Genomic DNA, 27,629 nt, shown 5'->3' on the forward strand with positions numbered 1-27,629 from the left:
TTTTCCCCAAAGGTCTATCATACCTAACTTTTCTAAAATTCTATTCATCTCTTTAACTTCTTTCTTGTTTATTTTGTAGTTCAATTTATCTAGTTCTGATACAGAAAGGCTCCGCCACTAATATAGTTTTGCTGCCCATTTCTTCTTGCAACTTAATTTAACATCTCTGGGAATTGGATGCTCTACCACTTGGTGCATACATTTTTAGTATTCATATTACTTCATTATATATGTTACCTTTTAGCAAGATTCCTTCCTAATCTTAGATCTATTTTTGCTTTTACTTGATCTGAGATCAGGATTGCCACACCTGCTTTTTTTTATTTCAGCTGAAGCATAATAGATTCTGGCCCAGCCTTTTTTTACCTTTACACTGTATGGCTTCAAATTCATTTCTTGTAAACAACATCTTATAGGATTCTTACTTTTGATCCACTCTGCTTTCCATTTCTGTTTTATGAGAAAGCTCGTCCCATTCACATTCATTATTAAAATTACTAATTCTGTATTTCCAGCCATCCTATTTTCCCCAAGTTATTCTCTTCTCTCTCCTTTCCCCCTTTGCCTCTTCAGCAGTGTTTTGCATCTGACTATCTCCCTCAATCTTCCCTCCCTTTTTTTCAGCCTCCCCATTTCTTAATCTTTTTCTCTTTTATTTCTGCCCTTCCTTCTATTATTCTTTCCTTTTCCTTTCCCCTTTCTATTCCTACTCCACTATAGGGTAAAACAAGTTTCTATACCAAACCAAATATTTAAGATATTTCCTCTTTGAGCAAAATATGAGGAGAATAAGTTTCAAATAACACTCATCTCCCCTCTTTTCTTTCAATCAACTGAAATACGTCTTTTGTGCCTCTTCCTGTGGTGTAATTTACCCCATAACTTCCTTTTTCTTCTTCTCTCAGCACAATCCCTTTTCCACCTCTAGTTTCTTTTTTATATCATTACATTAAAGTCAATTTTTTACCTACATCCTCTAAGTATACTCCTGATAAAGATATAGTTCTCAAAAATTATCATCTTACCATATAGGTATGTAAATATTTTAACCTTTAAAAAACAGGGTTTTTTTTCTTCCCTTTTTACCTCCTTATGCTTCTCTTGAGTTTTTGTATTTGAAGATCAAATTTTGTGTTTGGCTCTGGTCTTTTCTGTGAAGACCGCATATTTTAAAATCAGCTGGAGTCAGGAATTCAGGTTAAGGGAAAATCATCAGTCTTTATTCTCAGTGAAGAAAGATTGGAGGTGGAAGAGAATGGGCAATAGCAATGTGTGTAGCTGAGTCAAGAAGCTAGCTAGACCAGAAGCCACACGACCAACAGCTGGGAGTATGGAACCCAGGCTCAATCTCTCCCAGCTTCTCTTCCTGTCTCTCTCTACCTCCATCCACCAAAATCGTCATTTCCTATACAATACATCAGGACTTGCACGGAGAGTGGGCGGGGCCATTTTTTATCCAAACATGTATATTAATAGAGTATAGGCCAATTACTATTTAGCCTCACGTACTTGGGACCTCAGTGCATCAACTCAAACCTCAGCCTATTACACTTTTCATCAAAAATTTAAAATCCCCTATTTCATTGAATATCCATCTTTTGCCCCTGAAAGATAATGCTTAGTTTTTCTGGGTAGCTAATTCTTTTGTTGTAGTCCAAGCTCCTGTGCCTTCTAGAATATTATATTCCAGGCCATTCAGTCCTTTAAAGTTCCTAGGTCTTGAGTATTCCTGATTGTGGCTTCTTGATATTTGAATTATTTCTTTCAGATTGCTTTCAGTATTTTCTGCTTGCTTTGATAATTCTGAATTTAACTACAATATTCTTTTAGAATTTTTGTTTTGGGATCTCTTTCAGGAGGTGATTGGTGAATACTTTCAATGACTATATTACCTTCTGATTCTATTAGATCAATTTTCCTTGATGATTTCTTGGAAGATGTTATCCAAGCCCTTTTTTTCATTGTGGCTTTCAGGTAGTCCAACAACTTTTAGACTGCCTCTTTTTCAACTATTTTTCAGTTCAGTTGTTTTCTCAATGAGATATTTTACATTTTCTTCTATTTTTTCACATTTTTTATTTTGTTTGACTGATTCTTGATGTCTCATTGAATCATTCATTTCCATTTGTCCTATTTAATTTTTAGTGAATTATTTTCTTCAGTTAGCTTTTTTACTTCCTTTTACATTTGATCAATTGTACTTAATCTATTGAAGTTTTCTTATTCATTGGATTTTTTTCCCATTTCACCAATTTAATTTTTCAAGGAGTTGTTTTCTTTTTCCATTTCACCAAATCTATTTGGGGGAGGCAGGATTTAAATTGTTTTTTATTTAAAAAAAAAACCCAGAAGAAGAAGAAACAAAAACAAAAAAGGAAATATAAAATGAAATAAAACAAAAACAAAAGAATATTGCCTTGTGCCCAGCAGAACATCAGGAAGGATTCAAAATATATAAGAATAAATTACCAGTTCAAAAAAGTATACATATATTAGTAGAGCAAATCATGAGTGCCCATCTTTTTTTTTTTACTCCCTTGTAAATTGTAGTTTGTTCTCTACTGAGTACCTTTTTTTATTTTATCCTTTTTCCCCCTTTCATCCTCCCTAACCCCAAATAGGCTGTAATTATGAAAGGATATATTTATGTATACATATGTAGATATATACATACACACACACATACATACACACCCCATCTCCCCCACTTACACACACATATTTTTCCTATCCCTGCTAACTTTTTTGCTTTAATTCTGCTCCTTAACTTGCCTTGCTATCACTTACCTTGCCCTCATCCATGGATCCCTTCCTTGTCTACTTCCCTCATCTGCTTCCCCATCTGCCCACCCCTTATTTCTTTATAGGCTTTGGAGGGTGCTATACCCTTTATGGTATATATGTGGCGCTGCCCATTTAACCCATTTCCCGATGTAAGTAGGCTTTCAGAACTACCAGTTTTCCACCCCACTCTAAAACCTCTGGGTCTAGTCTTCCTCTACCTCATTTGCATAACATGATTACTACTTTTGCCTTCATTCTGCTCTAATCTTTCTTTTGATCTACCTATTGTTGATATCACTCTTAAATATATGGTATAGATACCCCATGTAAAAAATAAAAACAATTTGTCTATGCTGAGTTTTTTACATTGATCTTTGATATTGGCTCTTGTATTTTAAATTTTCTATTAAGTTTGCATTTGGTAGATAGAGAGTCTTTTTTTTTTCCTGAGGCAATTGGGGTTAAGTGACTTGCTCAGGGTCACACAGCTAAGAAGTGTTAAGTGTCTGAGGTCAGATTTGAACTCAGGTCCTCCTGACTTCAGGGCTGGTGTGCTAGCCACTGTACCACCTAGCTGCCCCGGTAGATAGAGAGTCTTGAAAAAATCTGCAAGCTCATAAAATGTTCATTTTTTTCTCATTCAATATTATACATAATTTTGCTGGATATAATATTTTTGGCCACAGGCCTAGTTATTTTTATTGTTATACAATTCTAATTATAGCTCCAGCATATTTGAATTTTTTTTCTTATTTCTTGTAAAATTTTCTGTTTGATCTGGGAGTTTCAAAATTTGGCAGTAATATTCCAATATATTTTACAAAAAGGAACCCATTGAAGTGGTGATAAATGGATTTTTTCTATTTCTACTTTTCTCACATGATCCATCAGTCCAGGACAATTTTCTTGGATAATTTCTTGCACTATAGTGTCAAGATTCTTTTTTTTTGTTCACAACTTTCAGGTAATCCAATTATTCTTATTTTTTTTTCTTCTTGATCTGTTCTTCAAATCTGTTGCTCTTCTTATATTTCACATTATTTATAATCTGTTTTATTATTTCTTGGCCTCTCATAGCTTCACTAGCTTCCCCTTGCCCAATTCTAATTTTCAAAGAGTTATTTTCATCTTTGAGACTCTCTATCTTCTTTTTTAATTGGTTAACTTTTTTCCACAATCTTCTTATTTTTCTTGGATTTTTTTTTTTAAGTTTTCCCTCAGTGTCTATTATCTTAATTCTTTTTTGAGTTCTTCTGTAAATTCTCTCTGGGCAAGGAGCCATTTCACATTGCTCTTTGTGGCAGAAGCTTTTTTTACTTCAGTATCCTCTTCTGATGAGCCCCTATCTTCCCTGTTCCCAAGTAAATTTCTATGGTGGAATTCTTTCTTCTTCATTGATTCTTTTTTTTTTTTTTTTTTTTTTTTTTTTTTTTTTTTTTTTTTTTTTTTTTTTTTTTTTTTTTTTTTGTCAACGAGAGGTATTAGTGTAAGCATTTGTAATCATGGGGTGGAGGGATGATGTCTCAAGCTTCCTTTCAGCTTTCCCCCTGACCTAGAACCGCAAAGCAAGAGCTCTACCCTCCAGAAAGTACCTGCAGCCAGCAGCATCCCTGCCCCCTGCCTCTGCACTCACTAGGTGTGCCAGATCCTTTACCCAGGGCCTTGTCTCTACAGTAAGGTCTGGTGTTCCTAATTAGCCAAAATTCCCTCATTCTTTCTGGACTCAGTCCCCAATTTTCCATGCTGTCTAGGAGGTGAAAGTTTCTGTGGCTCCTGGAGAGACTCCAGCCACACGCAGTTAACCCAAGGGTTCCCACTTGTTTCTGCAGAGCTAGCAAGAAATGTTTGCACTTCATACTATTTAATGAGGAGAGGAAGGCTTTCTTGAGTCTTCTGAGTTGTACTTGAAGGACCCCTGTTCTGCCCTAAATCTTCATGATTTTTCACCAGTCTATGTTTGCCTTGAGGATAAATTTGTTCTATTTGTGGGAAAAATCTGATATTTACCAACCTACTCTGCCATCTTCTCAGAATCCTCCCCTCATTAAATCTATTTTTAAATTTTTTTCTTAGTATATATTTTTTCCATTTTACCAAATGTAATGAGGAGTGGAGATTCATGTCATGTGACTTCTGTAACATCCAATTAATGGAGACTTAGAGGAGGGACTTGTGCTTCAGGATAGGAAATAAAATGTTGCCAAAAATGTGTTTGCTCACTAAGCACCCATTTGTGCAAGCATGTAAAATAAATCTTTCCTGCATTCAAAAAAGAAAAAGAAATTCAGACTCATTATGAATCAGTAGTATGAAGTAATTGTCAACACAGCTAGTGTAAGAGAGTCAATAAGCATTTAGCTTCACCAACAAAATATCAAAATGCCTGTTTTCCCCAAACACCTCCAAAATCTGTCATTTTTGCTAATAGGATCGGTGTGAGGCAGAAACTCAAAAGTTGTTTTCATTTACATTTAATTATTACTAGTAATTTGAAACATTTTCATGTGGTTGTTGATAGTTTACTTTTTCTTCTTCTGAAAATTGCCTATTTATATCCTTTGACCATTTATCTATTGTGGTTCAATATGTTTGAGGAGAACTCAAGTAGGCAGCCTTCCTGTCTTAGCCTCTTATCAACTCTGCTTGCCAACAGAACTAAATTTTGTTTTGTGTTCTACTATAACCTCCATGACATGTATAAAAATCATTGTACTCGTGTATATAAATCATTGTTTAAATTATATTTGGGCAGCCTGTCTTAAAACATTTTTACAACTTTATATATTAGGCTTTCAGCTTAATTTTTTAAGAGTTTTATTATCATCATGAATTATTCATCAATAAAAAGCACAAACTATTTTGTCACTAAATAATATGTGTCTCAGAGTCATGTGGTCAAACAATAAAACTTATGCTATTGCCCTCCTTAGCCTAAGATGGAGATAATCAATCTTTAAATGAAATATTTATTTAAAACAACCAACCTGGGACAGCTTAAGCAGTATTTAGAGCACCCGCCCTGAAGCCAGGAGGACCTGAGTTCAAATGTGGTCTCAGACATTTAACACTTCCTAGCTGTGTGATCCTGGGCAAGTTACTTAACCCCAATTGCCTCAGCAAAAAAATAAATAAATAAATTAAATAAAATAACCAACCTTAAATATTATTAATAAATGAGCAGGACCAGGAGATCATTATATACTTCAACAACAATACTATATGATGACCAGTTCTGATGGACCTGGCCATCCTCAGCAATGAGATCAACCAAATCATTTCCAATGGAGCAGTAATGAACTGAACCAACTACGCCTAGAGAAAGAACTTTGGGAGATGACTAAAAACCATTACATTGAATTCCCAATCCCTATATTTATGCCCACCTGCATTTTTGATTTCCTTCACAAGCTAATTGCACAATATTTCAGAGTCTGATTCTTTTTATACAGCAAAATAATGTTTTGGTCATGTATACTTATTGTGTATCTAATTTATATTTTAATGTATTTAACATCTACTGGTCATCCTGCCATCTAGGGGAGGGGGTGGGGGGTAAGAGGTGAAAAATTGGAACAAGAGGTTTGGCAATTGTTAACGTTGTAAAGTTATCCATGCATATAACCTGTAAATAAAAGGCTATTAAATTAAAAAAAAAAAAAAAAGGAATGGTTTGCCATTTCCTTTTCTGGCTCATTTTACAGATGGAGAAAGCAAAGTAAACTAGATTAAGTAACTTGTCCAGGGTTAAATATGTGGTTGTCAGCCTCTAAAGTCCTTTCCAGTCATTCATAGTAGATGGTGTTAAAATGTGTATGTAGGGAGTTCTTATTTTAAATGTGAACATCTGTTAAATATTTAAGCAAAAATATTTTATTCAACAAAGCAAAGAAATTAAATTTTAATTTTAAACATTAATAACTATACTTTGAAATACAATTTTTAAATGAGACACAAAATACTAAATTGTTACTGAAATGACAATCAGACTTATGCAAAAATGCAATCCATTTTTATGATCTTTCTCTCTTACCAGATAATTAGCTAAGCAAGCCCAATTGGCACAGATAGATTAAGGTCTCTTTATCTTCCTGTTCTAAAGAATAAGACACAGCTTAGCAGCTGCTATTGACTTAAATGCACAAATCATATCATTATAATTAACTGACCAAACCAATTCTCATTCAAAGTACAATATGTCCCTTGTAAACTCAATAAGCACTCTCCAAAACAAAAACAATACATATCAGGAATGGGAATAAGTACAGAAATCATGTAGAAGAAGCCCACACAGAAAGAAAACACCTTAAGAGCTACACACTGGAGTTACAACACTGCTGCTACACAAATATAAACTAAGAAACAGTTGATTATGGTTAGGGGGAAAAAAAACCACTACATTTTATTTTTTTCTTCTTCTTCTCAGGTTCTTCTTCTGCCAGTGGTAAGTATTTCTGTCAAGTATGCAAACATATTTTATTTAAAACTATTCATGGTAATTTATTAGAGATTTATTTTCCCCTATATTTGTCACCATAAGAAAAGCTTTTTATTTATAATATTTAGTAATTATATTTACTAATATTAACTACTTTTAGACAGGAAATTTTTTCAAAGGGATTGCCAAATATCCACAACTTTCCCAAATCATTTTGCTGATAAAATTTCCTAATGTTTTCCCTAGGACTGAAATTTTTTCTTTACTTCTATTTTTTTCTCCACAAAGTCCTATTTTGAAACTATTTTATAGCACAAAGGTAACTAGCACTGGCTTTTGAGAGTTATGCCAGAAAAACAGAAACTGGGATAGGTCTTTAAGCACTAGACCAGCTCAATACTGAGAAAGTCTTCACCAGTGAGCTAATCACTTGGTAATAGATTATGTGGTAACATAAAATAATCCTCTGTCCTGTGTGACTATTCTACTTGTAAACTGATTATGGCAAAATGACAGAAAATAAGCAAAAAAAGCCAAGAAACACATAGTTTTAGACAACTAAGCTACTGATACTCTAAATGAAGATGATGTTCAGTGACCAGAACTGAATCATATCAATCTTGAAAATCTCACTATGAATTTTTTAATGAAATTATAATTGGAAGAATGGTTCACAGTTTCTCCTTGAAAAGGCAAGTAAGATTTGACAAAATTGGTTTATCTGGCATCCAAGGGAAAAAAGAAACATACTTGCATTATTAATATTATTACTTGTAATAGCATTTATAAAATGACTCCTATAACTACAAGTTGTGAAATAATATTTGTTGCAAAGAATGAGAAGATAGAGAAATTCCATAAAGAACTTGCTAAGAACTTCCAAATTAGATTAGCATATGTTTAAATATTTTGGTGACTTTAATGCAAAAGTAGAAATAGATGGCAATGGCAAAAATAGTTGGAAAGTATGATTTAGAAATAAGAAATGAAAGAAGCCAAGGCTTGCAGACTATGCAGAAGTTTTGTTCGTATGTACTATGAATGTTTTCTTCAAAAAGAGTTAAGAGGGGTGTAGTGAGCACTGAACAACATAGAAGAAATAAAACTGATTATATCCTAATAGAGAGGAAGCAACCAGTTACCAATATGAGAATCAATTCCAAATCAATCATCCATATGCAGTCAAATCAGCAAGTATTTATTGTGTGCTACACTGAAGATACAATAAAAGCAAATCAGAAACTTACTAGGATTAATATAAAAATCAACACTAAATAAGAAAAGATAAAAATTAGATGATATGGTATATAATTGAGAAAGGTTTAACATAACCTACTTAAACGTGCTGTTGACATTGAAAAATTGGAAATGGATAGGACAAAGGACATTGATACTATGAGTATTTCTTATGGAAGTTTAGCTGATGTAAATTAATTATGAGGATTAAAAAAGACCCTAGAAATTGTCCTATTAAACAAATATTTGGTCTTGGCATGTGGAGAGATATGATAGAGAAGAACAACACTAGTTTAGAAGATAAGTTGATTTTTAAATGTTTTGGATGACGGAAGATTAAGTAGTAATGTCATAAAATATTAAGAAATTGTGGGGGGAATAAGTTTACAGAGATCTTGAATAGGGGTACAGGTAGACCAGAGCATTTCAAATCTAAATTTTTCTTCCACTATTTAAATAGGAGAACAACAAACATGAAAAATGGAAAAGATTTGTCAGTATTTCCAGGTCAAATTATTTTCTTCATTAATCACAATAGAGCCACCACAACTGAACTCCAATATCACAGTTCCCACTTTGTTACATGAGAGATTATAAATAATACTAAAGAAAAAAATACATTGCAACAATGGTTGGGATTAAAACAATTATATGCAAAGTAGATCTGTGATGAAGTTGGCATAAGTGTGAGGGTACTAAGAAATCAGTTCTTAAATTATCTAAAGGGTACAAAATAACCAAAGACTTGAAAAACATTGTAAATCCTATTGTGATGCTTTTTACTGCTGCTACACAAACACAAATCAGGAAATAGCTATCTTGTGATTGGGGAGAGAAAAGAGCAACATTACATTTTACCTTATTTTTCTTTTCAGGTTCTTCTTCTTCTGCCAGAGGTAAGTATTTCTGTCAAGTACCTAAAAATATTTGAACTATTCATGGTAATTCATTAGAGATTTGTTTTCATCTGTATTTGTGGGCACTTTAAGAAAAGTTTTTTGTTTAAAAAGATATTTTTATATATTCTTTATATTTATTTTTAATTATATTACCAGAAAAAATAATTAAGAAAACATAGTTATAACTATTGACTTATGCTTACTTTGCCATCTTTATAAAATCTCTATGAAAATACTATCTACATTATCTTTGATGAAGGCATGAGAAGGGAAGAGGCAAGCTTCTGAAAATAACATTCTGTGGCAGACCACATTTTTGTAGACAGTGAATATGAGATTTCATTGTTTTTGTTTTTGTTTGTTTTTTTTTTGGCTATTGAACCAAATTTTGACTTGATGAATGGTGAGTTCCTTTAAATACTCCCATTTGTGAACAATGTTATATTGGTTGTATTAAGTCCTATAATATATCAGTGTCTCCTAAAAGAGATACCAATCATTTGGCTTCACCAGTATCAATACTGGAAATAACAAGTGGATGGAAAATATCTATTGTCAAGTTTATGATATGCAATTGAATAGCAAACCTATGGAACACAATGCTCCATCGATGTATATACCTAATCTATACATATATATAATACATGTATGAATTTTTATATTGTGAATATATATATTCACATGTATATATATAGGGGTAGGTGGATGTAATTTGAAACAGAATATGTAAATGCATAATAAATTGGGCCTAGAATTAAATAGGAAAGAGAAATCAGATTGAATGGCTATCAGGAAATTAGAAAATTGCAAAGTTCCTTTAATAATAATCCACAAAGATCCATATTTTGAAAGCAATATTCTCTATCTAATTATAAAATATATAACATAGATAGATGCAGGTAGAGGATTTATGGGAGAAAATGGACAAGAATTCTATAGGAAAGGACTATAGCTCTTGCTTCTAGCAAGTATGGAGAACAGAAGTAATTTTGCAATAATCTGCATAGAGTATATGATGTTTGCTTTCTGTCACAGTCAATTATTGTTCAAGTTCAAAACCAACTTTGGTCTTCAAAGAAAAGAAGGGGCTTGAGGAATGCTTCTCTTTTCTTCAGGTTATTAGAGACAATGATGTGTTCTCTTAAAAAAAAGTAGGGAAAGGTCTTAGAAAAAAAAATTCTGAGCTATTTCAAAATATTGATAGGGTAAAAGAATGCCACACAGAGAAGAAAAGGAAGAAGGTTTCCTGGAGGTGGGTTAAAACAGGCTCCTTTTCTCAAAGAGGAGGGAACTGGCCCCTCCAAGAAAAAAAATAGTAGTCTGTACTGCAAATCAGGTCAAGTTAATAAGCCATTAATAAATGCCACTTTGTGCCAGACATTGCTAAATACCAGAGACACAATAAAAGGCAAAATACAGTCTCTACTCTCAAGAATCCCACTTTCTAATGGGGGAGATTACATGCAAACAACTTATATACAAGCAAAGATACACAGAGGACAAATTGAAGATACGGCAAGAAAATAATGGTATTAAGGGGGATGAGGAAAGTTTGCCAGCCATAGAACTCAAGGGACAGAAATGAAGACAAAATTCCAGGAATGAGGGAAAACAAGTGCAAATGCATGGAATCAGGAAATGGAGTTTTGTGTGAAGAATAGTGAGGAAACCTGTGTTGCTCGATTGCAGGCTATGTAGGGAAAGACATGTATAAGAAGACTAGAAAGTTAGAAAGAGGTCAGGTTATGAAGTGCTTAAAATGCCCTCATAGAATATTGTATATTTGATTTTGAGGACCATAGGTAACCCTTGGAATTGACTAAAAAGAGTGATCATGTGAACTTATAGGTTCTGTAAGCTAAGAAATTATCCAGTAAGGACCAGGTGAATAAGAGAAAAACAATGATGTTTGGTGACTACATGATGAGGGGTTCCAAGATCTCTGTATTTATGTACCTGTGTTAACATTGAGAGTGCTCTCTTTCTAGGGTATGCATCTATATGAAAATAGGAACCTCCCGAGACTTTTCAACTTCAAAAAGTACTTTCTGTCTAATAGATATGAATATGGCTACAACTGATACTTCCAGAAAAAACATCTATAAAACATTGCTAAGGATGAAATATTCTTGAGTATTTGAAGGACTGTCAAGTGAAAGAGAAATTAGACTTGTACTTAGGCTCAGAAAGCAGAAATAAGAATGGTAGAAATAACAGTGATACAGATTTAGACTTGATGTATGGGAAAACTTCCAGAAGTAGAATGGGCCATTTCAGGAAGTAGTGGGTTAACCCTGGGCAGTACAAAATATCTAGGAGTACACCTGCCTAAACAAACTTTTTATACAAATAAAAACAAAAATAATTGGAAAAAAAATATTATTTATGGGTAGTCAAGGTCAGTGTAATAAAAATGACAATTTTTTTACCTAAACTAAATTATAAATTCACTGCCCACTCATTGGAGATCTTCAAGAAAAGACTAAATGATTGTTGCTCAGTAATATTATATAGAAGATTCCTATTCAGTTGGAGTTGATAGCTTCCAAGGTCCCTTCTGATTCTTAAGTTCTGAGTAAGGATTAGAAGCTGTGGACGGATTGACATATCCGCTATTGAAGGAAGAGACAATGCTAATAAAATCACAAATCCATCAACATATTAATTTTTAAGAGATGGATGTAATATGTCTTCCAAGGATAAATTCTTCTCAAAAATTGGTATGCATGATATTGTGATTGTAATTTCAAAGAATGAAATTAATAAATGAGTATTAAATTTTAAAAGTTTGTTTTCTTAAGTTTGCAAGATGCAATTTTATGATGATTCAACAATGGTTTTTTTGTTGTTTAACCTAGTCTATCCTAGGCCACAGATTAAAGAAACTGAGGCTTTTTAAACAAAAGAGTAGAGAACTTCAGAATCAAGAAGGCTTGGGTTAGAATACCAATTTTGCCATTTACCTTCTAATGTTCATTGAGAAAGTCAAGTTCCCTTTATGGTTTTTTTTTTGATCATCTATATAATGTTGGAGTAGATGGCTTCTACTTCTCTTAGATGAATGAAACTCAAGCTTTGCATTCCTGGGGTACTTGAGACTCTTTCAGGAGATCTGAAAGGGCAAAACTAATTTTTTTTATCAATACTAAAAAAACAATTTTCCAATTAAAATGTGCCTTTTTGTCCAACTATGTATCTGTGTGAAACGGGATTTTCTTTATATATTTCAAATGAAATAACATCACAACAAACTGAATATAGAAGTAAACAGCTATCAAGCTATCTTCTATTAAACCAGTCATTAAAGAAATTTACAGAAATATGTAAAACAATGCCAGTTATCTAATTTTTTGTTTTGGAAAATGTAGTTATCTTTCATAAAATTATATTATGTAAACTTTTAATTAAGCTATTATTTTTGTTTTTAAATGAATTGATAAAATTTATCAGTTTAAATTTCTTATACAGTGAATATAGATAACAAATAACAAACATAAACAAAAGTTTTTTTAAGGTCTTCAATAATTTTAAGAGTATAATGAGGTTCTGAGTTTGAAAGCTGCTCAGAGAAGGGAAATGTCTGGCCCACAGTTCATATAAAGCTCATGAAATTATTTACTAAGGCAACCTCAGGTGATGATGAGCTGAAAGTTAAGTACAACAGTCTCCCACTGCTTGAATTATTTAAATTGATAATTTTGTATGGCCCATGAATGATGATAAATATCCAAATGGCCATTGGAAGAAAAAAGGTTCCCCACCCCTGCTCTAGAAGATCTACCTTCCAACTCTTAACATTCTGTAACTCCATAAAAGGAAGAATTAAAGGAACATGGTCTGTGTCTTCAAATTAATCATTCCCATATAAACATCCTTTGAGTAATGAGAGGTTAGAGTATGTAGTAGAAGAATACTTCCATTGTGAATCACTGTAACTTACAAATATAACAAATGTTTCACTTGTAGGGAAAGAAAACCAACTTGATACAATAATCTCAGTGATAACATTGATAATCTTCACTCAAATATGAAGGTAAATTATTTATGCATATGTGAACATTTTATAAATACTATAGTTATTATATTCATTCCATCTAAAGCCTTTTTTAAAACAATATTTATTTGACACCATATGAGATTTTTTTTTCTATCAGCATGCAAAAATAAGGTGTAATTCCAGTTATTTAATGCCAGGTATTTAGGGGTACCATTTAAAAACTGATGTTCCTGTATGGATAGTTTTGCATTTTGAGTCATTCTGAAGACCTTCTCACGTTCTTCATTTACATTTTTCTAACCTGGTAACAGCTGTAGAAATTTATATTTAGAACTACCAGCTTACCTTTGGTAACTATACTTCCTCTCAGTGGTTCAACACTCAATTCCCCATTCATTGGTTTCCTATGAGGCTCAAGAATGTTCTTTAGCTTCTCTGCATTTGTCCTTTCTACCCTTCCTCATACAGGTTTATGAATCTTGAAAATCTTTGGGATTAGAAAAGACAGGAACTGCTTGCTGTAGACAACTGCACCCAGAATTACAGTTGTGTGTGGAAGCAGGAGAGAAGGGAGAGATTATGGGTTCTTACCAAATCCTTTGGTATATACATTTAAGTGTATTTTTATCTTTTAAGCAACTTTGATTTTAGAAGAGGGCACTTCATTCACAATTTTATAATATTTTTTATAAAAGCAATACTATTCACATTAGCTCTACATAAAATGGACTAATTTAAGTGATAACATTTAATACTGCAACTTAACAGCACTGTGAGGTTTTCAAAGGTGCTTTACATTTATAGTACATACTTCATATAGTATATTATATTCATAGTACACATTTCAATTATGGTTTTTATAAAAATTAAATATATAAAATGTGTTATATATAAAATGTTTATATATATGTGCATATATATATAAAAGTTAGATATATAAAGAGTTATTTAAATATATTTAAATGCATTTGTTCTTGTACAGTCATTTCAGTCATGCTCTACTCTTCATCACTACATTTGAGGTTTTCTTGGCAAAATTATTGGAATGGTTTACCACTTCCTTCTCCAGGTCATTTTACAGATGAGGAAACTGAGTAGAGTTAAGTGACTTGCCTAGGGTCACACAGCTTGTGAATGACACTAGATTTGAATTTGTGAAGAGGGGTCTTACTGAATCTAGGTCCACCAGTGCCATCTGGCTGTCCCCAATAAAAATATATATGCAAATTCATAAAAGTTATCTTTTTTTATTTAAAGAGCTCTTTCTACTCACCACTAAATGTGTTCATATTCTTGTTTTCATTTTCAGAGGTTGGCCATGAAAAATCAAGTATTTACAGCTACAAAAATCAAATCTACATCAAGTATTTAAATCATCATTTGCTTATTGCCTATAAAGGTGAACTCAGGAGAGCTGATCATAGTGCTCATATAAGAATGACATGCTTTTGATGATGTCAACAATTTATGACTTCCTGAAATTCCAAATTGCAGAAGGGATAAAGATAGATTTTTTTTTAATATATGAAATATTTTAACTAAAGTGTTTCCTTTATTTACTTATATCATATGAACCAAACTTATAGATGATGAGTACATAGAGGAAGATATTCTAGCATCTTTCCTGTGAAACTGAAAAGGCAAGAGGTTAAATATTAAATCATATATTTTGCTTCAAATTGAAGACTTCATTTTTTTTTAATTTGTAGGGGATTTAGATGGTCTAACTTTTTTACTCATTAAAGCTTTCTCCTTCAATGAAATAGTGAATTAAAATGAAAATATCACTCATGTAACTAATTTATGAGTTTCATTCTTTATTCCTTGGGTCAAAGTTTGGCGCTTAAAACTTTTTAGGTTTTAAAATCCTAGTTTGTTTTGGGTAATCTCGGAGGGAAGGTACTAAAATTGAAAGAGACTAGGAAAGGCTTCTCATAATAGATGGGGCTTTAGCTGAGATCTGAAGGAAGTTGAGGAAATTAGCAGGCATATATAAAGAAAGTGTTCCAAGCAAGAGGAACATTATACTAGTAAAAATGCTTAGAGGAAAGGGATGGAGTGTCTTATGCAAAAAAAAAAAATTGAGGAGACTAGCATCACTGGATCATGGAGGATGAAGAATAAGGAATCAGAAGACTAGAAAACACTTGGTTATGAAAGACTGAAAGCCAAACAGAGGATTTTGTATTTCATATTGGAGGTAAAATGGAGTCACTGGAGTTCATTAAAGGAAAAGTGTTAGGGTAAAATTTCACTTTTTTATATGCAAAACTTTTACTGCAATAAAATGAATTTGACAATGTTATTTGAATCACAAATAATGTCAGATGATCTATATACTTCCTATACTGTCAAAAGTTAAAACAAAGACAAGATGTCTATTCTCACAAAAATTTGTAGTGGATATATTTTCTGAACTGAAACTACAATTCCCACAATACATTTTTGTATCTCAATATAAGTGTAAAAGAAATTTCCACATTTTAAAATCCATTTAACTGGATAATTAATGAACTTCCACACAACTGGAAGTGATTATCAGATTTTACTTTTAAAGGAAAATCAGTTTGATAGCTGAGTGGAAGATGGACTGAAATGGAAAGAGATTTTTGGTGTGGAGACCAAACAGAAAGTTATTGCAATAGTCCAGGCAAGAGGTAATGAGAGCCTGGACCACAATGGTAGAAGTATTGGAGAAGGGAAATGGGGTATATAAGACATATATTATGGAAGGTAGAAATAACAGGGCATGACCACTGATTGGCCATGGGGGATTAGAAAGAGTAAGGAGTCAAAAATGACCTAGCTTCTTTACTCTAAGTAAATGAGAAGATGGCAGGACCCTCAATAGTAACAAGGAAATTAGGATAAGGGAAAGGTTTTGAGGGAAAGATAATTAGTTCAGTTTTGTGCATGATGAGTTTAAGATATCTATAACATATACCAAGGTATCTAAAAGATATTTGGAAATATGAATTTAGAGAATGGAAGAGAGGTTGGGTCTGGTCAACCTCTCCCATTCTCTAAGTTCATATTTCCAAATATGGTCTGGTCAGGCAAATAACTGTAAAAGTTATCTGCATTGAGCTGATAATTGAAACTATGGGTGCTGATGAGATCAATAAATGAAATAGAAGAGTGGAAGAAGAAGGCCCAGGACAAAGACATGTGGGACCTCCATTAATGTGGATGAAGATTCATGAATGATGACCATGACATGGATGAAAGGTGAAGATAAATAGGAAAACCAGGAAAGAATAATGTCATGAATATCTAGAGAAGAAAGAATTATGGAGTAAAGGGTATTTGCAAGTGTCAAAGACTGCAGAGAGACCAAAAGGGATGAGAACTGAGATAAAGTCATTAGATTTACCAAAAAGAGATCAATGATAATTTTAGAGAGAACAGTTTTGTTTGAATGATTAGGTCAGAAGCCAGGGTGCAACAAGTTAAGAAGAGAGTAAGAAAAAAGGAACTAGAGGAATTTTGTGCAGTCTGCCCTCTCAAGGCATTGAGCCACTATAGGAAAGATAGAAATTTTATATTGACTAGTGGAAATGGATGAATTGTGAGAGCTTTTTGAGGATTGGAGAGCTATGGGCATATTTACAAGCAGTAGGAAAGCAGCCAGTGAACAAGGAGCAATTAAGATAAATGAGAGAGTAGGAGTAATGAAGTGGAAAATATGTGGGACAACACAAAATGGAATGGTATTAAGTGCAAATATAGGGGTTAGCCTTGAAAGAAGGGCCATTATCTTCTTTTTTTATATATAGCTTTTTATTTACAAGTTATACGCATGGGTAATTTTACAGCATTTACAATTGCCAAACCTTTTGTTCCAATTTTTCCCCTCCTTCCCCCATCCCCTCCCCCCAATGGCAGGTTGACCAATACATGTTAAATATGTTAAAGTATAAATTAAATACAATATAAATATACATGCTGTACAAAAAGAATCGGACTTTGAAATAGTGTACTATTAGCCTGTAAAGGAAATAAAAAATGCAGGTGGACAAAAATATAGGGATTAGGAATTCTATGTAATGGTTCTTAGTCATCTCCTAGAGTTCTTTCGCTGGGTGTAGCTGGTTCAATTCATTACTGCTCTATTGGAACTGATTTGGTTCATCTCATTGCTAGAGAAGGGCCATTATCTTCTTGTGAGACAGCAAAGAAGATAGAAGCAGAAGGCTTCTGTGTGATGGGAGATGACAAGGAGAGAAAAGAGGGAGTTTTCCATAACAGCCTCAATTTTTCAGTTAAATATGAGACAAGAGAATGGAAGAAGAGGAAATTATGGGAAGTTTGTGAGTAAGAAATGGATAATGATCAAATGAAGAAAAATTGATGGCATGGATAAGAATAGAATAAGAGAAGAGAAGCATTAATACTAACGGTAGAAATTTAAGGATAAATTTAAATTTTAAAGGTAAAAGTCTACTAAGGAATAAAACTTAAGTAGATTCAACAGTTTTCTTTTTGAGCTTCTATAAAAAAGTAGAAATTAATTTGTCTGTGTTTGTCTAAAATTATTTAGACTATTCAAAATAAGAGGAGAAAAGGAGTTGACCCATGAGTTGTCTGCCAACGTTTACAAATAACTGAATTTGTTCAAAAAGTAAGCAAAATCACTCAAGTTTATTTAGAATTTTGAGCATGTAGCACATGTTGGAGCTTAATATCTAACATAAAAAATACACCAAGTTATAGTGTAATTCAAAATTTTGAAAGAATCCTCAACTCTTTCTTCTACTCATCTTTAATGATGTAAAATCAGAAGTCTCATGAATTTTGGTGAAATTTGAAACATTTCCAGATTTCTAATTACACCTGATTAGTTTAATATACCACCCCCAAAAAACTATCTATAATCTTGAACATTAATTCTATTTTAACTTAGGAAACATTTGAAAAAGAAGAATTGAGAAACAAGTGCATTGTACCTTGGTTCCTATTTCCTATGGGAACTTGTATGAAAGTCAAAAAAGCAAAGACCCAGGGGAAGTGAATTCAATATATACAATTTTGTAGGTGATCAAATGTCTCACCTCTCAAATAGGAGAAGACTTTTCTTCTTCAGGTAAAGGGACTCAAAAAGTTTTAAAGTTTTGGTACTAACATGAATCTCACAAACTACATACAATAGCTACCATTCTGTTATAAAATGTGTACATGTTCTTGAGTTAGGACTTGGATTAAATTCATTTTGTTTTGAGTCCAGTGATTGTAGTGTAAACCACGTCAAGGAAGTCTCCTAATGCCTCTTGAGACTACTCTTGGCAGTCAAAACAGGTTTTGTCCAAGAGTCGATTCTCTTCAATGACTCAAATATGACTCATATTCATTGACATTTCTTCTCTCTCTCTCTCTCTCTCTCTCTCTCTCTCTCTCTCTCTTCCCCTATTTCCTCAGTGGTCTCATTCCCGAGAACCCTGTTCATCAGATATACTCATTAACTCTATCTTGAATAATATAATTTTTGCAGGGCCTCAGCCATTCTCTGGGGCTATTTTATACTGACAGTCTTTTTTTTTCTTTTTGGGTAAAGATGGACCAAATCTCAACAATTAAATACATGTTTGGATCTTTGGTAATTTTGTAAGATGCATCATGACATATAGGTTAGATATTATTAAAATTATCAGATAACTCTCCACTATCTTGTGTTTTCTTAGGAAACCAAAATTTTATAATTAGATTCTTCCCTGAGGTATAGACAGTGAACCCAGTTGTAATACTTGTCTTTCTCCATGTTCTTCTAAATTACGACCACAGCTAGGGCTAAGCTAGTATCTTAAAACTTCTGACCATGTTATTTCCCCTTTTCAAATAAACTCAAGCAGCTACTTATCTCTTTGCTGGGACCAAATAGAAACTCCCATTTACACATAGGACCATCTCCCATTTCCCTGCCTCTTCACTGGCTGTCCCCATATTTGAAATGAACTCCCTTCTTATTTTTTAGAATCTCTAGTTTCCTTCAAGTTTCAGCTCAAGCATCATCTTCTGATCAACTTTGACAGACATGGCTCTTTTTAACAGCAAGGTGATTCAGGTCAGTTGCAATAGTGTTGTGATAAAGAGAGACATCTGCAGCTAGAGAAAGGACAATGGGGACTAAGTATGGATCACAACATAGTATTGTTCATATTTATTATTGTTTGCTTGCATTTTTCTTTCTCATTTTTTCCTTTTTGATCTGATTTTTCTTGTGCACCATGATAATTGTGGAAATATTTATAGAAGAATTGCACATGTTTAACATATTGGATTACCTTGCTATTTAGGAGAGGGGATGGGGGAAGGGAAGGAAAAAAATTGGAACACAAGATTTTGCAAAAGTGAATGGTGAAAATTATCTATGCATATGTTTTGAAAATAAACAGCTTTAGCCTAATGGAAAAGAATTTTAAAAAAAATCAAGCATTATCTTCTACATGAAGCCTTCCCTGAACTATTCAGCTACAAATGTATTCCTTTTTCAGATATTTCCTTGTATCTTTGTTGTATATAGTTTATATGTTATTTTGTATGTGCTTTATGTGCATGTTTGTCTCCCTTTGTAGAATGCAAGCTTCTTGAGGGCAAAGACTGTTTAACTTTTGTCTTTGTATACTCAGTGCTTAGCACAATGCCTGACACAGAAGAGGTACTTAATAAATCTCTGTTAAGTGATTGATCATTAATTGTCCTTATATCTCTTAGGTCAGTTATTTCCCAAAATAATATTCCATGACAGAGCTTCAAACTCTGCCACAGACCTCCCTTAGAAGTCTTTGGTAAGGATTCATACTAACCATGATGAGCCAGCCTCCTGATAACTTGATAGCCCTGGTGACCATTCACCTCCCAAAAATACAAGGGTGCAATGTTCTCAAGTGTCATATCTTCTGTTTATAATGTTTGTACTGTCTGTACTATATTCTCTATCCCATCACAAAGAGGTATCTCAGGAGAGCCCCAAAATGTAATCTGTCAGATTAAGATCAATCATGGCAAGCTTTCCTCAAGTGACAATCAATATAATTTATTTTCACTTTTACTCTGAGAGTCTTTGTCTCTGAAAATGTCTCAGCTTGGTTCCTTTCTTGGATATTCAATTCACCTGCAAGCAACCAAGACTACCAATAAACATTTGAACATAAACATATTTATTGAACAATATACAAGGACAGAAATGGAGTTTGCCTCTAGTGAGTGAAGATGTGACTTCTGTGAAGGCACTGTTTGCATTATCACCATATTAATCCTATATAACTCATATATCTGTAGATTATATCTGGTGATATCAGTAGCCCCTACTGTACTCCAGTGTTTTTCTGACAGCCAATGCCATGAAATGATCATATCTGAGGTTGAGATCTGGAGGATCATGATTCCATTTGTGCAATCATCTTGTGAACTCATTGAGGACAGTAACTAGTGTTAAGGCTTTTTCAAAAAACATTCCAAGGGCTTAGCATTGTACATGGCATATATTAAGTACTCAATAAATGTTTTCTGACAGTGCAAATTGCTATCTATTATAAATATACTATCAGAAGTATCAGATTATCTGTTTTATCATTTAAAAGAATTGACAAATTATTTGTCACTGAATATAAAAAAAATTGACATGAATGTGCTAAACAGCTCGGCTAAGTATATTAAAATTAACAGTTACTTTCCTAAATAAAAAAGTAACTATGGTTTCAGTTTTGAAAAATCTTAATCCACTTTAGATTACCTGTCAAAAAACAATTTTTTCTAAAAGACATGAAATTCCCAGAGTAAAATACAATATCCTTCTTTCTATTCTGCAGAAAGCACCGTTCTTTCTTGGTTTCACATTGGGATTTTCCAAAAAGGAGCAAGGATTTTTTTCTCCAAAGATCCAGCTGTTGAAAGTGAGGTGCTTTTCATTTTGAAAATACTGGGGAGCAAATTACTTCTGTTTACATATATTTCCCAGTTAAATTGTTCCCTGATCAGCAGTAATGATCAATGGTAATGATCAGTAGTAATGATTAATAGCAATGACATCATGAAATAATTTGGTTTGTGTATGAATATCTGCTTCTAGCAAGAATCAGGTAAAATCTCTTATGCAAATATTCATCATTATTCCTGGGTTGCAGATAACAACTCAGGAATTATTTACCTAACTGTTTCTGTGTGCCAGGTATTGTGCTAAGCATTAAGTATTTTGAAACCAGTGTGAAAGTATGGAAATAAATACTTCAAATCCTTGTCTGAATTGAGGTGATAATATGTATGGCAGCTCCAAACATGTCTCCCAGTCTTTCCTTTTATATAAGAAAAGTTCTAGCTCTGACATGTCAGAAATATTCTCTTCAATTGGGCAGAATGGTAACTGGTGAGCTGCTCAGTGTTATCTATTATCTCTGCTCTCATATCTTCATTTTAGGATCTTTGAGCACAATAATGGGTTGAGGAAATCTAAGAATAAGAAAGTAATGTTTCCTGATTACTCAAGATTGGCTTACAACAAATAAGTGGAAGATAACATTCATGATGCCAAGGGCTATGAGGCAATGCTTTATGGTGTTATTATTGAGAAAACAGGAAGAGACATGTTTGACTAGCTTTAGGAGCAAGAGCAATTAATACTTCAAAACACCTCCTAAGTGTTATGGGCAAAGATCTTTGCTGATAGTTGTTTCTTAAATTATCTAGCAAATGCCAGGGGGAAAAATAGTCTTGAGTTATTTTTTTGAATGAGAGATCATGAGCCTCCAAGAGCTTATGTTTATGTTTTTCCCTCCAAGTAAAATTCTAACTAAAAGAGAGTAGACATTAAATATACAAAAATCATAATAGAGAAATAAAGGTTTTATTGTTAATGTGGCTATTAATAGTATACATGGGCATATGTATTTTCTGTAGAGAGAAATATTGATTCATTGGCACTCTTAAAAGTGAAGAATAGTACCTCCCAAGCCAACAACCTTATTTCTAGCCTTTTCCTGTAGTCATCTCTTAGAAGAACATATCTTGGGGAGAAAGGAGGCCATCGACAATATCACCCCCTATGTGTTTCACAGCATCTAAAAAGACAGTCTTAAAAGCCATCTAATCCAACTACTATCTGGCCAAGAACTTTCTCTACAGTATAGTTGTTAAGTGGTAATTCTTGCATGATGACCTCCAATAAAATGGAACCAACTACCTACTGAGGCAGCCCATTTCACTTTTTTAAATGGTAAATATTACAGGTTTTTCTTGTAACCTGTAACAAACTGAAATATTCCTTTCTGCAATGTTCATCCATTACTCTTGAGGCCAAGAAGAACAAGTCTGAAAAGTTGTCCACATAAAGACAATAGTTGAAGTGAAAAAATTGGCTACAACTGCCAGAGATGTATTAGGGAGACTAAACTATCAATAATTTGTATAATAAAATAGAATGAATGAAAAATGTAGAAAAGTTAGGAGTAACTATGATAATTTAAATAAAAGTAATAAGAACCCAGAATGGCGTGGTGAAGGAAATGAAAAAGATTAGTTTAAAAGAAAAAGGTAGAAAGAGAACCCAAGGTAAAAATGAATGTGAAATAGAGTCTAATATTCTTGATTTCAATTCCTAGCAAATACATGATTTAACATGATAGCTAGTGAGCATATAACAAATAGAGATGATTATGAATCTTTAACATAGCTTTGTCAAGAATAGTCATACCAAGTGAAATTAATTTCTTTTTTTTTTTTTTTTTTTTTTTTTGGACAGAGTAAACTGATAGATCAGGGAAGTTTTGTAGATACTGTTTTACTAGATTTTAGCCACCATTTAATAGTTCTTGTGTTATTCTTTTGAATAAGATGAAGAGATGTAGATCAGATAACAATAATTTATGTGAATTTAGAACCAAGAAAATGATTCCCAGGGAAGCACTACTTGATCATTTTAACTGACAGTCCATTCTAAATCATGAAGTATCCAAGTGGCACTATGGATAGAAGCCTCAATGAACCAGACCAGAGAATATTTTTCATGTCAAATTAAGTCTTTTGTCTATGAATACAGTAGGCAATTGAGTCAAGGACACATGTTACATAATAATTTCACTCATCTGTGTTATACAACTTATAAAATAAGGGAATTTTAGTGGTTGAATTAAGGCAAAGATTCCTATATGTCTGAAACCAAGGGAGCTCTTTTATTCAATCTATATTTACATCAAAAAACTCTTCAGTGGAATTCCCTGCTGAGAATACCTGTGTTAAAAATATAGAGGATATGTTTATCTATTTTGCAGATGATACAATACCAGGAGCAACAACTACATTAATTGAAGGACAAAATCAGGATCCAAAAAAGCTCCATATGCCAAAATGATGAACCAACTTTAATATAATTAAATTTATAAAGATGAATTTAAAGTCTTATATTTCACATGTAGATAAAACTTCAGGAGGAAAGGAATTTGAACTTTAAGCGGACTGCAAGTTCAATGAATGAACAAAGTAATATGAGAGTCCAAAAAACTAATGCAAAATGAGACTGCATTAAGAGAGGTTTAATATTATAGAATCATAGAATTAAAAAACTGGAAAGTACTTCAATAGCCATCTAATCTAACTCATATAAGAAAGGAATCTCTACTCAATTATATCTGACAAGCGATAGTCATCTAGCCTTTGTCTGAAGAAGTAAAAGGAAGGAAAGTTTATCATCTCTCTAGAAGTCCAATTTATTTTTGGGAGCTCCAATTGTTAGGAGCTATTTATGCTTTTTTGTATTGAACCTATTTATGTTTTTTTGTAGCTTCCATTCATCACTTTTAATTGTGCCCTTTGGGGTCAAACAAAATAAACTTAATCCTTTATCCACATTCTCTTCTCCAGCTAAACATGTTAATTTCCTTCAACTTATCCTCATAATATTATGATCCTCAATATGTTATAGATTTGAAGTCCCTTCACCATCCTGATTGTCATCCTCTGGACAATCTCTAGCTTATCAGTATCTTGATTATTTTGTGGTCCAGATTGTGGTGGAGACACAATACTCCAAATTAATACTGAAGAAATTAGAGTATAGATAGTGACGCCATTCTATTCCTGAAAGCTATGCCCCTCTTATATGTACTTCAATATCTCATTAGATTTTTTGGTTGCCAATTTATAATGAACTCTCAGTTTACTACAACTCCTACATATTTTTAGAACAACTGTTGTCTCTCCATACCTCCTTATTTTTTATTTGTGAGGATAATTTTTTGGGACCCAAGTAAAAAATTTTACATTTATCTCTATTTAATTTCATTTTATTAGAATCAACTCAATGTTCTGACCTTTCAAAATTCTCTTTGATTATTATTCAACCATTATGTTAATGATCTCATCAGCTTTGTAATTTCTGCACTATCTATGCTTTTATCCAAGCCATTGATTAAAATGTGAAAGGTCATTTTCCTTTTCAGAGAAAAGAGAAACAAAGTGAGGATTAAAGAATTGCTTTTCTCTGCTTTTGCTATCTTTAACCCATCCACCCCAAGCAAAGGTCCTATCTCTTCTGTGATAATTCTTTTTGTCCCAATATAGCTAAAATATAGCTCTCAAATATAGCTAAAACAACAACTCAAATGATTTTCTGCTATCCTCAACCATCAATTTCAACACATTCAGAACTTCAGCTTTCCTAACACTATTTTTACAGGACCTTATCAAACTCTTCTGTTTATCTTTTATTACTTAGCCTGGATTCCATCTGCTGTATATTTCTTTTCAAAATCTCAGCTGAATGATGAATTGTCTATGCAATATTGGCCTCTTCAGATAAATTGCATTTTTCCTCCTTATTGGAATTATTTCCTTTGTGTCTTCAGAATTTCATTCTTGAGCATCTCCCATCCCTGAGGAGATGAATGTTTTATTACAATCAATATTACTTTTTGCTATTCTGAATTCTTTGAAGTCTGATTTATCCTGGAAAGGGGTTTAGCAGAAATTAGACATAGACCAACATCTCATACTCTATACCAAAAAACAAACAAAAAACAAACAAACAAACAAACAAAAAACCTCCAAATAGATAATGATATGTTACACATAGTAAGCAAATTATAGGAAGAAAGAAAAAAATTGTTTTCAGAACTATTGACAGAAGAGATTTTATAACCAAATGAGAGCAAAAAAGATCAAAGAAGATAAAAAGACATATGATTACATAAAATTTGTAAAGTTTTATGCAAACAAATCTAAAGCACTTAAAATTAGAAGGGAAACAGTTAATTGGGAAAACAGCAAGTTTATTTGATAGTAATCTCATATCTGAGATTTATAAGAAAGTGATTAAAATTTATGATACTAAACCATTTTCACATTTATCCCAGGGAATTCACCCATCATTTTGTATCCACTTGACCTCCTGGGCTTCATGATCTCCAGAAACTCATCTCTTAGCAATATATCAGCTCTGAAACTCACACTTCCTCAAATCATTTCCACTCCAGCTTCAGAACTTCATCATCTTTCATGCCTGGGAATCTTCCCCAAACTCCATTTCTCATACCCTTTTCAACTTCTTTTTATATAGATTGTCTTCCCCCATCAGATTGTGAGGTTCTTGAGGACATGAACTGTGATATTTTTTCTTTGAATTCTCAGCACGCAACATGGTGTCTGGAACATGATACATATTTAATAAATGTTTATTGACTATTCTGCAATAAACAACCCACAAGACATGATCAGGCAGTTTTCAAAGGAAGAGAGTCAAGCTCTTAATAATCATATGGGGAAAAATGTCTGAAAACACTGATAATTAGAGAAAAGCAAATTAAAGCAACTCTGAGGTTTCACTTCATTGAATCAGATTGGCAAATATATCAAAAGAGGAAAATGACAAATGCACTGGTGAGGGAACTGGACCAGTCACTCTAGGAGGCAATTAGCAATGATGTCCAAAAAGTTACTAACCAACATATAACATATTTGACCCAGCTGTACCACCACTGAGCTTCTTCTCTAAAGAGGTGAGGGAAAGAAGAAAAGCTCTCAGATGTACAAAAACATTTATAGCAGCCTTTTCATGATAGCTAAAAACCTGAAACTAAGAAGGTGTCAATCACATTTCTGAACATGACCCAATGTAGGAATTCTTGCTAGACTATGCATACTGTATATTCTTATGACAAAACACTTTTTTTCTCCTTCCTCTGATTTTCCTTCAAATATTCTCTATTATGTTTCCCTCCTCTGATTCTTAGATTTTCTTATATAAGCATACCTATTAATTATTAATATTGATTATTAATATTATTGCCCCCCTTCATTTACTCTGCTTCTTTTGAATAAGATTATGTTCACCTAGAGACATGGTTCGAACATAAATCTTATCCTAAATCTCAATGATCCCTCTGAGGTGAAATTCCCTTTTGTATTGGGATCTCTGTTGCCTTTTTTATCACCAAAATATAGTATGTTTGAACATAGACTTTTTGTTCAGCTTCAATTTTAATAAATTTAATAAATTCTCTTGTTCCCACATTCAACCTTGTTCATTCATTGAAAAAGCAAGAAAAATAAAACCATTACCAATAAGTATAGTCAAACAAAATGAATTCTCACATAATCCATATCAAAAAAAAAATAATGCTTCAATCTACATTCTGAGTCTGCCTTATCTCTATATGAGAATGGATAGCATGTATAATGATGAGTCTTATGGAATTGTGGCTAGTGATTGTATTGATGAGAATTCCTAAATCTTTTAAAGTTTTTTGGTATTTATGTAGTGTTCTTATTGGTTTTCTGGAGGTCTCTGAGCAGCCTTCCTTTCAGTAAAGTAATCACCACAAGAATAGCCAGGTGTTAAAGTCCAAATCCTTTATTATCTCCTTCATAGTCTAGTTTCCTTGCATGGGGTCCCTGGCTAGCTTTCTTAGAGGCCTTCCGGAGTCAGTTTCGGTGGAGAAGCTAAGGAGGAAAGCCTTGCCACCAGAGTGGTGTGAGATGGAATGAATGAATCTCTCTGAGTCCAAGGGTTTATGCTTCAGCCTCCAGCCACCATTTTGGACAATGGAATGAATATATCTCTCCTTGGCTCCAAGAGCTTGAGCTCCCACCTCCAGTCTGCTTGTCTTCTCTGGCTCTGTCTCCAAATCTCTTGGTCCCCCAGAAGAGCCACCGGGAGCCTGATGGAAGATGGAGTGAATCTCTTTCCTTGGCTCCAAGAGCTAGAGCTCCTGCCTCCAGTCCTTTGTCTTCTCTGGTTTTGACCCTGGCTGAGTTTGTCCCAGCTTATGTGCTCTCTTATAATTACATTAATATA

The 27,629-nt window shown here is 33.2% G+C and overlaps 1 protein-coding gene across 3 annotated transcripts in view; it reads left to right on the plus strand.

Annotated features, from left to right (window-relative positions):
• Positions 1–15,151, plus strand: part of LOC105750613 (C4b-binding protein alpha chain-like) — a 71,739-nt gene extending 56,588 nt beyond the window's left edge. For all 3 annotated transcript variants that reach the window (XM_031937278.1, XM_031937279.1, XM_031937280.1), the window contains exons 8-11: positions 7,208–7,225; positions 9,331–9,351; positions 13,321–13,387; positions 14,661–15,151. In XM_031937278.1, the coding sequence (XP_031793138.1) occupies positions 7,208–7,225; positions 9,331–9,351; positions 13,321–13,385 (104 nt within the window). In that variant the 3' untranslated portion in view covers positions 13,386–13,387; positions 14,661–15,151. The remainder of the gene's footprint in view (positions 1–7,207; positions 7,226–9,330; positions 9,352–13,320; positions 13,388–14,660) is intronic.
• The last annotated feature ends 12,478 nt before the right edge of the window (positions 15,152–27,629 follow it).

Source organism: Sarcophilus harrisii, chromosome 4, assembly GCF_902635505.1.
Source record: "Sarcophilus harrisii chromosome 4, mSarHar1.11, whole genome shotgun sequence".
Taxonomy (NCBI): Eukaryota; Metazoa; Chordata; class Mammalia; order Dasyuromorphia; family Dasyuridae; genus Sarcophilus; species Sarcophilus harrisii.